Source organism: Stomoxys calcitrans, chromosome 1, assembly GCF_963082655.1.
Source record: "Stomoxys calcitrans chromosome 1, idStoCalc2.1, whole genome shotgun sequence".
Lineage (NCBI taxonomy): Eukaryota > Metazoa > Arthropoda > Insecta > Diptera > Muscidae > Stomoxys > Stomoxys calcitrans.
Window position 1 is genome coordinate 105,625,483 of NC_081552.1, and position 12,159 is coordinate 105,637,641.

At 39.2% G+C, this 12,159-nt stretch overlaps 1 protein-coding gene across 1 annotated transcript; it reads left to right on the top strand.

Moving 5' to 3' along the window:
• Positions 1–588: 588 nt before the first annotated feature.
• LOC131996725 (uncharacterized) lies at positions 589–6,785 on the top strand. Its single transcript, XM_059366539.1, has 3 exons — positions 589–2,362; positions 2,438–4,470; positions 6,261–6,785. The coding sequence occupies exons 1-3, from the start codon at positions 589–591 to the stop codon at positions 6,783–6,785; spliced, it is 4,332 nt and encodes a 1,443-aa protein (XP_059222522.1).
• Positions 6,786–12,159: the final 5,374 nt, after the last annotated feature.

The following is a 12,159-nucleotide window of genomic DNA, read 5'->3' on the forward strand; positions in this document are numbered from 1 at the left end:
CAGTGAGTTTTATCCATATATGCTTTACCAGCAGTCCAGCCTAGTAGAGTACTCTCAAGTTGTTTCAAGTTCCATTTGTTTCAATCATCTCACCCGCATCGATTTGATTTGCTTTTCTAGTGTATTTGCTATCCACTCATTATTAGGCTGTCTGCAGCACTGATGTTCTATTTTATTCTGACTGCGAGTACTCTCGACCGAAACTGGGAGTTTTTTTTTTTTGTTTTTAATATATAGAAATGCAAAGAGATACTTGTATAATCTTAAGAATTCCGATTCAGATTTTATGCTTTTGAAATAAAATAGTCTTTGACAGCCGTCTCTAAAATTTACAGAGTTTTCCCCCCTTTTAAGACATTTCAGACAATTCAAACGAATTTAACGCATACATCAACGCTTGATCAATATTTGTGATTGATTCCTATCCATTTGTTTTGGTTTCCAATTGGTTTTTATTTATTTTTTTTTTTTTCCTATTTTCCAAATAAATAAGTGTCTACTACACCTCTCCGAATAACGACATTGAAGTTCAGAGAAATATATAGCGAATTTTGTAAGAGATTGTTGCACAGATCTCACGACCAAGCCATGAGTACACTGGACCGATTTATACGCGCTAATATAAAGCTCGTTCACTTCGAACAGGAGCTTACCGATGCGTCCATAGAGAACTCTTCAGTTTTTGCTCTCGAGGTTCATCGAGAGGAGCTCAGGTCCATTTGGGGCTCAGTTAAGTCTCTTTACGAGAAATGTGTAGACGAAGTGGACCAAAAGGCCAAGAAAAAGGGCAAAGATGGGACAGATCCATTATCCTCTAGCGACGTCAGCGACGAGACTCATATGGAAAGCATTAATGCACGTTATCATGCATCATACGAAACGTATGTTAAGATAGTATCAAAAATCAGCGCTGGAATACATGACCGTGGCCGGAACACTTCTTCATTACCTCCCTCACCCTTTTCAATCACACCACACTCCAATTTCCATCTGCCTGCGTGTGATACTGAAACGTTTTGTGGGGACTATAAGTCCTGGCCTTCCTTTCGAGACATGTTCTCGGCAATTTATGTCAATAATTCCAGCCTATCTAACGTCCAAAAGCTTTTTTATTTAATGAAGAAAACGGAAGGTGAAGCTCATGACATCGTGATGAAAGGTCCTTTGACGAACAGTGGTTTCGACACGGCTTGGGCAAATCTTGTAGATAGATTTGAGAACAAGCGAATGCTAGTTCATAGCCAGCTGCGCGTTTTGTTTAATCTCTCCCCAGTCAAATCCGAAAATGGCGAGGATATAAAATGCTTACAGAGAGACATCAATTCTTGTATCTCATCACTACAGATGTACCATATTGATATCTCGAGTTGGGATCCAATCTTTGTTTATATCTGTTCGACAAAATTGCCCCGCACAACTCTTTCCTTGTGGGAACATTCAATACAAAACAAAAAGGACATTTCCAACTGGTCCGATTTAAATAATTTTCTTTCCAGTAGGTTTCAGACTCTTGAGACTATTTCTGAAATCAATTGCCAGTCGTCCTCACACGATTCTAGACAAACTGGTTTGAGAAAATCCAGTCAAAACGTTTCGAAACAAATTAACTCCAACCACACTAACGTTTCTGCTACCCCAGCGAAACATCTTTGTAACCTATGCAGTTTAGAGACTCACATTATCCGCAAATGCCCAAAATTTATTCAGATGTGTCCAGAGGAGAGATTATCGTGCATCAGGAAATTGAATTTGTGTTTGAATTGCTTTGCTGGTGGCCATAGTGTAAAGGAGTGTAAAAGCTCACACAACTGCTTTACATGTAAGAAACGACACAACACGCTACTTCACCGTGATGCAACCATTCAAGTTGCGCAATATCCTAACACTAATGCGCATGCTGTGCTAACGGATTTTGACCCAGATACATCCATCATACAGTCCACTTCTCTTAACCCAACTGAAACCTATAACGCTGTTTCAGAATCCGTAGCATGTTCTCCGACCTCTTTAAACAGTGTTCAGTCATGCTTTGCCTCGCACACCCGCAATGTCCTTTTAGGTACAGCGTTGGTTCAAATCAGGCATTCAGGGTTGACATACATCGTTCGGGCTTTAATAGACTCAGGTTCACAAGGAACTTTTCTGTCTGAGAAGATATTCCACACGCTTAAAATTCCATTTCAACGCATTGATGCTGAAATTACGGGCCTTAACGGCGTTCCTTCAGCCACCGTTAGGAAACTGGCAAAATTTACAATAAGTCCGCGTTTCGATTCTCAACTGGAGATGAACGTAACTGCGTTAGTAATTCCCCAACTTTCAAGAGACCTTCCCTCTAGATCGATCAATCCTTCAACATTAAGTGAGTTTCCGAAAATACAACTCGCAGATCCTCAATTTTTTCAAAGCTCTCGTATTGACCTTTTACTTGGTGCAGACCTTTTTAACAATATATTGCTTGATGGAGTAAAACGTGATATTTGTGGGTCGCTGGTTGCTCAAGAGACTATTTTTGGCTGGATTGTGTCCGGTTCAGTCCAAAATACGGAGAATATTTCCTCTTTTTCATCTCTAGTTTCATTTCTTTCTGAAAAAAGTTTGGAAAAAACGCTAAGACGTTTTTGGGAGGTGGAGAATCTTCCTCGAAAGCAGCATCTGTCCGAAGACGATGAGTTTTGCGAGAAACTGTATAAGGAAACCACAACTAGGGATGAAAGTGGCAGATTCACAGTTGGCCTTCCCTTCAAACACACAATTTTGAATTCAACAATGCAATTGGGACAGTCCAGGACCATTGCAAAGGCACAGTTCTTGCGGAATGAGTCTCGCTTATTGAAGAATCTGGAGCGAAAAAATGAGTACGATGCCGTAGTCGAAGAATACCTGGATTTAGGGCACATGAAAAGCGTTCCAGCTCCCATTCATCAAAATTATCCGCAGCACTATTACCTTCCACATCATTCAGTCGTTAAACCGGAGAGCACCACCACGAAAGTTCGAGTGGTATTTAATGCCTCCTGTCCGACTTCCTCCGGAGTATCCTTGAACGATATCCTTCACACTGGACCTGCATTACAGAATGATCTGGTCCTGCTTCTTCTTAGGTGGCGCTTTTATCGCTTCGTCTTTTGTGCTGACATTCAGAAGATGTATCGGCAAATTAAAGTCCATCCCAAAGACACTTGCTACCAAAGAATTCTATTTCGCAGGGATCCGTGTGAGGAAATATCTGATTATGAGTTAACGACAGTAACATTTGGCGTCAACGCAGCTCCTTATCTGGCAATAAGAACCCTCCTACAATTGGCGGAAGAGTCCGAGAGGTCCCTTCCCATTGCCAGTGAAATTATTAGGGATTCCATGTATGTTGATGATGTTATAGCTGGGAGCCACCATATTCCTGACGCTCTCTCCGCAAGGACACAGTTGATTATCGCGATGAGTTCGGCACATTTTCCTCTGCGTAAGTGGGCATCCAATTGTATTGAGATCCTTGCGGGTTTACCGAAAGATCATCTTCTGAAAGAGGACTTTTTAAGCTTCGACGATAGTAGCCACACTAAAACACTTGGTATCAGATGGAACGCCAAGTCAGATAACTTCTTCTTCAGGTGCAACGCAATTTCAGACAAATTATCCTATACAAAAAGGGAAGTGTTATCGGAGATTTCTAAAATCTTCGATCCAGCAGGCTGGCTAGCCCCCATTATAGTCCTGACCAAGATACTCATGCGAAAAATTTGGTTGTCTAATGTTGGTTGGGACGAATCCATTAATTCCGATTGCCTGCATGACTGGAAACGTTTCCTTAGCAGTTATTCATTGATAGACACCATTCAATTACCGAGATGGCTCTCATATTCCCCGTCCTGTCATGTTCAGTTCCATGCCTTCTGCGATGCATCGGAGAATGCATATGCGACAGTGATATACACCAGAATTCTTCTGGAGGACGACTCCGTTTATGTAGCACTATTAACCTCCAAGTCCAAAGTTGCTCCAGTCAATACGCTTTCCATACCCCGTCTGGAACTCTGCGGAGCCACACTTTTAGCTGAGTTAGTTGATTCTGTCATTCCATCCATGCACCTTCCAAGCTATGAAATATACAAGTGGACAGACTCTACTATAGTCCTGGCATGGCTTCGAAAGCCTTCATGTTATTGGAAAGTGTTTGTAGCGAACCGAGTATCTACAATTACCGAACTAGTTGGAATCGACAATTGGTTCCACGTTGAGTCTGAATCGAATCCAGCAGATTTAGTTAGTAGGGGAGTCTACCCCGAAGATCTAGTCGCCTGCAACCTTTGGTGGAATGGACCGCAATGGCTGCAGTTATCGCCAGAATTTTGGCCCGTAACTTCAGATACCGCCATGGATACACAACTGGAACAGAAACCAATAGCTGCCCATATTTCCATACTGCCAGAAGAACCTGATCTTCTGGAACGTTTTTCCTCTTTTAATAGGGCAATTCAGGTTCTCTGTTACATTTTTCGTTTTTTCCATCGGACACATCCAAATCACCGGCAGTGCAAACAATTTACTTCAACACTTTTGACTGCCTCAGAAGTGACTCACGTGAAAAGACGTCTTATAACCTTAGCTCAAACCAGACACTTTCCTGAGATTTTTAAAGCTATAGAGAAAAAGGTAGACATTCCTAAGACATGCAAGATTATTAGCCTCAATCCTTTCTTGGACAAAGACGGGATAATAAGGGCATTCGGCCGGCTCGCTTATTCGCCGTCTTTAAGCTATGATGAAAGGTATCCAATTATATTGCCATACAATTGCCAGTTCAGCCGTTTACTGGTTTGTTTTACCCACAAAATCTCCTTGCACGGGGGCAATCAGCTAGTGCTAAATTTAATTCGCCTTCAATATTGGATACCAAAACTAAAAAATTTAATAAAGAGCCTTATTCATAAATGCAAAGAATGTATTGTCCACAAGAAGAAAGTCCAAACTCAGCTTATGGCCGCTCTACCCCCAGAAAGGACCCTGCTTCGGCGACCGTTTCACTGTACGGGCATCGATTTTGCTGGGCCCTTCGATATTAGAAGTTTCAGCGGGAGAGGAGTCAAAACAACGAAAGGTTACACCTGCGTTTTTGTTTGCTTCGCAACGAAAGCGATTCATTTGGAAGCAGTATCTTCCTTATCCACTGACGCCTTCCTTGCCGCCTTTGATCGGTTCATTTCAAGACGAGGGTGCCCTTCGCACGTTTATTCCGATAATGGAACCAACTTTCAAGGTGCATCCAAACAAATTGAAAAACAGTTCTTAGTAGCTGCCAAATCCAACGTCCAATCCAAATATGTGCACCAAAATCTGTCCTGGCACTTTATCCCTCCTGGAGCCCCCCATATGGGAGGTCTTTGGGAAGCTGGAGTGAAAAGTTTCAAGACCCACTTCAAAAGGGTCTCACATAACTTTAACTACACCTTCGAAGAGTTTTCCACACTTCTTTCAAAAATCGAAGCGTGTCTTAACTCACGACCAATTTCCACCATGTCCGAAGACTCCACGGATCTTAACCCTCTTACTCCAGGACATTTTCTGACCGGGGGTCCGATTCTTGCATTACCGGAGCCTACCTTTGACATAGACCCAGAATCGGTTGTTAATCGATGGCAACGCGTTAAGGTTCAGCAACACCATTTCTGCCAACGCTGGAAAATGGAGTATTTAAAAGAATTACACAAGCGCTATAAGTGGCAGCATCCTAAAAAGGAAATTAAAATAGACTCAGTAGTCATTATTAAGGAAGAAAACCAGCCTCCAAATGAGTGGAGACTAGGTAGAGTAATCCATCTTTACCCAGGGAAAGATAATAGAACTCGAGTCGCAGATATTTATACGCAGAAGGGAACAGTCACCCGTCCAATCGTTAAACTGGTTTTGCTTCCCACTGAGTGATCTATATATACATATTTGTTTTTGTTTATCTTACGATTTTAATACTTATGTACAGCATGCCAAGAATAATTCAAAACCGTTCCATCACCCCAGAAGATCCAATGAAACCAAAAAAACTCTACCGATGCCACGTGTGTAAAAGAGTTCATCCCTTACGTAGTTGCAGCAGATTTCTCAATATGGATGTCCATCAGCGGAGGAAAGTCGTCCACCGTTTCAAATATTGCCTTAATTGTCTGGCTCATAAACACTCACGAGGTAAATGCTTAAGCCGCTCTGGATGTCATATATGCAAGCGCCAACACCATACTCTTTTACACCACCGCGGTTCCCAACAGTACAGTCGCTCCGAACATGCTTCAACATCTCATTCAACGCACGCTATGCTACCACATCAAAGAATTACTGTACTACCCACGGCTATCATTAAAATTGCATGGAAAAACCGCTTATATCCAGTAAGGGCACTTATCGATACGGGTTCTGCTGTAAGCCGTATTGCAAAAGCCATTGTGACAAAACACCACTTACTGACCAGCCGCATGGGAGAGTCGGAAATGTGCCAAATTGTTTTTCGGGCTCATTCTGGAAACACCACCAAGATTTCAATGTGCGCTCGTGTTGATAACCGAATCTCCATGGTAACACCCATCTCAACGTTGTCAATGGCATTCAAAGAAAAATTTCTTAACTTGGTACTGGCAGACCCCGACTTTCTTGAAAGTAACCCGATTTCAATAGTCCTCGGGGCGGACATCTACCCTAAGCTCATACTCAGCGGTGTCATACCCACCGGCGAGGGATCTTTAATGGCGCAAAACTCAACACTCGGATGGCTAGTATCTGGCACTTGTGCAGCATAAAGTAAACATTAGCAAAGAAATACCCAGCAAACAACTTTATAATCATTATGTATTAATCTGTTCGAATACCGCAAAAATCCGAATTATGAATTATGATTTTTTATGCAAGTTCGATGAATTAATTTCTTATTTGATGGTACCCATCAAGGGGCCCGGAATGTTAACGTAGAAGAAGCCTATACGATTTTATAACTATAACCCTCATTAGATTGAAATGCAGAGGGCGTTCAAATGTATCGTTAAGTGCCATATTTACACTATCACCTATCTTAGCCTTTAAGAATATTATAAATAAAATGTTCACTTTGGATTCAACCTCGAACACAAGAACATTGGTAAGAGTTTCCTTTCCTCCAAGATTTTCCGCTTGTGGATAATTCGTAACTCCAATATTGTCTTCGACTTCTTGCATGACCATCTCTCCTCGAGATTTAATTGCAAGAAGTTATTTCGCTTCAGTTGCTTATGGTCGTGCTGTGATTTTAGTTCCATTTCTTCACCCCCCAAAGAGATCCAACATCCTACATATATTCACATACATACTTTGAACTTGGAAGGGAAAATACGTTCGACTGAATTCTTGTCTACCTGCGGTAACGAATAAGATTATAAGCATTGCTTTCGTCTTCTTCGTCAGAAGATGAAAAATTTGCAACACTTTTTACTTTTTATTACAAGATGTTTAAAAAGCCGGCAATTGGGCTGAAAATGTGTAAATCAAATATTTTCGATCAGCTGATGGTTTCATCACAGGGTAGTTCATAATTTATTAAAATATGCGGAATACGTCTATTACAAAAACACTCACGCCATTTGTTTTAAATAATACCAACGAAATGTCAATTCGAGTTCGACTACGACTGCTCTCGAAATTCGACTACGACATACATCACAAGGGCGAATATTCAAGTGATACCAATAAAAAAGGGTTTCAAGCAACTACACCCAACAATGAAAAAAGCAGTAGAAAAGGGGTTTCAAGAAACAAGCAACAACATCCTACAGCAGGGGAAAAAAACTTTGATGTTGCATTGAACGTAAGTGCTGTATATGTACTTATTATCAAGGGACAGCAAGGAACAAATTATGTTGGGGTAGGTAGCCCAAAAATGGGGAAAAATTTTGGCATTCAAGTACTGTTGTTTTACTTATGATCAAGGGAGAGGAAGAAACAACCAATGTTGTGATAGGTAGTCCAAAAATTTAAAAAAAAGTTTGTCACATTATGATTTAAATTGAAGAAAGTTTTATGAATGAGATATTTGCCAGTACGCAAACGGAGATATCTATGTGTAAGTAGCATTGCAGAATAGTCCAATAAAACAATTAATATGGGAAAAGGGAGATTAAAGGAAGGTTTATGACTGAGATACTGACAAGTAGGCCAATGGAAATGTGCGCCTCAGTGGATTAGACAAAGAATCTATTGATCAGGTAATTCGTTTTCGGTTATATTCCACGAAATAAAATATTTCCTACCAACACAATTTCTCCATAAAATACAAACATAAATTACTTTCTTTACTTTAATTGACTAGCCGAACGTAGAATAGCGTTTCAAGCGCCTTGATCTTCTGCGCTCATTCTAAAATCTCTGACACTAAGTTTCGAGGTCTCTCCCATCACTTGATCTTTCCATCGGGATTTTGGTCTTCTCGGTTTGCTTGTACCACCATGTTTGCCTTCCAAAGACTTCTTTGCTGGAGCTTCTTCATCCATTCTGACAAAAAGACCTAGCCAACACAGCCGTTGTATTTTGATGCGTGTAACTATGCTATCGTCGTTATACAGCTCGTGGTTCATACGTCGCCTATATTCTCCATTAACGCAAACTGGTCCATATGTCTTACGAAGAATATTTCTCTCTAATACTCCAAGCATTGCCTCATCTGCTTTCACAAGTACCCATGTTTTAGAACCATATAACAACGTCGGCATAGGCGAGTAGCTTGTGTTCTCTTGTGATTAGTGTGTCATATCTATTCACATCTGCATCTTGTATAATCTTCTCCAGCAGGATATTAAAGAGATCACACGATAGGCTGTCTCCTTGTCTGAAACCTCGTTTAGTACTAAATGGTTCGGAGAGATTCTTTCCTGTTCTTACTGAGGAACGCGTATCAGCAATTGCCATCCTCAGAGTCTTATTACTTTTGCAGGGATACCAAACTCAGACATGGCTTGAAATACTTTTGAACATAAAGGAGTATCGAAAGCGGCTTTGTAGTCAACAAAGAGATGGTAGGGGTTAATTAGTCCTTCTCGGGGCTTTTTCAGGATTTGGCGCAGTGTGAATACAAACATAAATAATGGCATAAAATAAAAAACAAAAATTTTTCAATTCAGCAATTTTTTTTTCAAAATTTCTTTAATATTTTGTATATAAAACAGTAAATTTTTTTTCTGAAATTGCAGTACAAAACGTTTGTTAAATCAGCAGGACTATGTGTTTGCTGAAACAGCAGTTTTGTTTGTTTTCCCTTTTTCAGCAAACATAAACTTGTTTTAGCAAACATTTTTGCTGTTCTAAATGACAAATTTCGTTGGGTGTACTTTGTTTGATGTTATTCAAATTCGATTAAAAATGAGCAAATTGTAGAAAATTGGAATGATTTTTACGTTATATGCTTGTAAACTGAGAGATAAGATAGAATATAAAATTTTTTGAAACATTTAAGAAATTTTTTAAACTTTTTAAAATTTGAAAACAATAGAAAGTGTTTGCTGTTTTAGCAAAAAAAAAAAAATACTGCTCCCTCATTTTCAGCATACTTTATGCTGCTACAGCAAACATTTTTGCTGTTTTTACTAACAAATTTCTCTCCATGCATGTTGTCATTCGACTTGTTTTATTGATTCGCTTAGATAGCAGATTCGTGCTCACTTTCAGGGGGAACATGGATTCTTCTTTTTGATTAAATTTGCGGCAGTAGAACCTATTTTGCATTGCACCACAGTCTGCTGAGCAGGTATATTTTGTCAAATCATTGACTATATGTAGTTCTATGGACATGTTCGTTCGCCTTTTTTTACCCCGAACCTGTATTCTAAATGAGAGTTTTCAATTTGCTGGTTAGATAAACAAATTTGATGTATTAAATCTTTTTTAATTAAAAATTTCGGCGGTTGAACAAGTTCCTTAAATACACAATAGCAACAGAGATATTCGTCATATCGCTCTAGTTAAACTTTCACTAACGATAAAATTATTTAACACGCTATGGGGGACGATGGGGATAATAACTTTGTCTTTTGTGTGTAACTCGTCGAGATGAGATTTAACTTTCGCACGAAATTTCTAACTTATATTTCTTATTAGGGTTGGTGTTGATATAGCTACCGCATAAACGGATCTCGCTGATTTGTCTTCTTGAGCATCTTAAGGGCGCAGATTTGAATTTTGGGAATTCGATGAAATTCTGCATGTGCAGTTCTACTTGAAACTTATGTGGTGAGTATGGTCGGAATGGCTGCATACTCTGGTAGAGCCTTTTAGCACTATGTGTGAAGTACGTTTATTCCTTCGAACACCCACAACAATTCTCGCCCACTATACCTAAATAAATATAAACCGATAGCCCGATTTGACTTTTTCAGCTCTTAGATGCCCCAATTTTTATCCGATTTTACTGAAATTTGGTATGTAAAGTACGTTTATGTCTTTCAACGGATTTGACTATTTGAGGTATCAAGAAGAGTTAATCATTACCCTATTTGATTTCTGCAAACTAATACAGCAATACATTTAAATAATATGTGTGCATTTTGAGCAGAATCCACAGTGGTGGGCATCCAAGACTCTGCCCGGTCGAACTTAGCATGTCTCAAAAATTACTTGGAATATTTTATACATTGGAAAGCAACATTATTGCGAGGGTACCTGATAGGCAGCAGCTAAAATCTTATGAAAAAATTTTAGAAATTAAAAAAATTAAAAACCAAAACAATTATTCTTAACAAAAGTCGGTCATGGGGACCTTGTGAAAGATTATTAAAGGGTTTATAAATAAATCTTAATATTTTCATTGTGATACATTATTATGTTTCTTTCTCTTAAATTAAATATTTAGGTTAGGTTGAAAATAGGGTGCGGATATTAATCTACCTACGCCAGTAATCGGCTTGTTGTGCACTCTAATAACTAAAAAGTAACTAAGTAGCTAACTTAAATATTTAGTACGATAATAATTTGTCGTTTTGTATAAGGACATTTTGCAGTATCCGTGGCATAGAACTCACCTGATTTGGGGTTGGTATATAAATTTTCTTCTAGTTCATCAAGCGACCTGTACGGCTTGTATTTTCAAAATATGCATTTTCCAACCGTTCCATATGTTTTATGGGAAAATTCCACCGAATTCGTTAGCAAATTCAATAATGTTTTTGTTTAAGAGGCCATTATACTGTTTTGCATTCATTTGTAACTTTCAAAGTGTTCCAAATGCACCAAATACCATAAGGGATCTGTGGCCAAGGTTTTGGTTGCATCGCTCTTGTCGTAGGTACCGATAATCCCCTTCAATATTTATGATTGAAATTGGTCCATCCACGGAGATCACCGTGGTCCAGAGGTTAGCATGTCCGCCTATGACGCCGAACGCCTGGGTTCAAACCCCGGCGTCAAAACCAGAAAAATTTGATGCGGTTGTTATGCCCTTACTAATGCTGGTTACATTTGTGAGGTATCCTACCATGTTCAAACTTCTCTACTAAGTGGTGTCGCTATGCGGCACGTCGTTCGGACTGGGCATACAAAGGAGGCCACTTATCACTGAGCTTAACATTTAATTGGACTGCACTCATTGACATGAGAGAAGTATCCCTTGCTCCTTAATGGAATGTTCATGGGAAATTTAGTTTAGAAAGCGCTCCACTAAAGTTTATTTTCTTATAAAATTATACAAATCGAATTCTTGTCGTCTAGGAAATCTGACAGATTGTTAAAAAAAGCTACTGTATTGCGGTGTGGATTAACTGTAAGTGTAATTTTCACTATACCTTTAGTAGCTAATCACAATTAGTAATCATTTCGCGCCCAATACCCTTAAATTTGCTTCGACGTGGCATTTTCCGTCAAAAATATAAATTTATTTCCAGTTTTATTATAAAAAGTAGGCTGATTCTCATCAATTGCCATAATTTCACAGTTATCACCGAGAAAATTGGAAATTGTTGGCTCCTTAACTCCTAAACCTGAAATTTTTACTTATGGACATGTAAATATTTTTTATGGAATGAAGTTGAAAAGAGAATTGGCTATTGAATGGCAATGCGTTCAAGAAAGTAAACATTTTGTCCTTTAATTGTTGTTCAATTACTGGTCTCGTTTAGATGGAAAACAGCAAAATTTTTTAGCACATATAATTATTTGACT

Excerpts from the sequence above, each read along its gene's own strand:
- LOC131996725 (XM_059366539.1), top strand. The coding sequence starts at position 589 with ATGAGTACACTGGACCGATTTATACGCGCTAATATAAAGCTCGTTCAC. Across the intron at positions 2,363-2,437 it reads GATCAATCCTTCAACATTAA|ACCTTTTTAACAATATATTG; the intron begins GTGAGTTTCCGA and ends TACTTGGTGCAG. Across the intron at positions 4,471-6,260 it reads GTTTTTCCTCTTTTAATAGG|TACAGTCGCTCCGAACATGC; the intron begins GCAATTCAGGTT and ends GGTTCCCAACAG.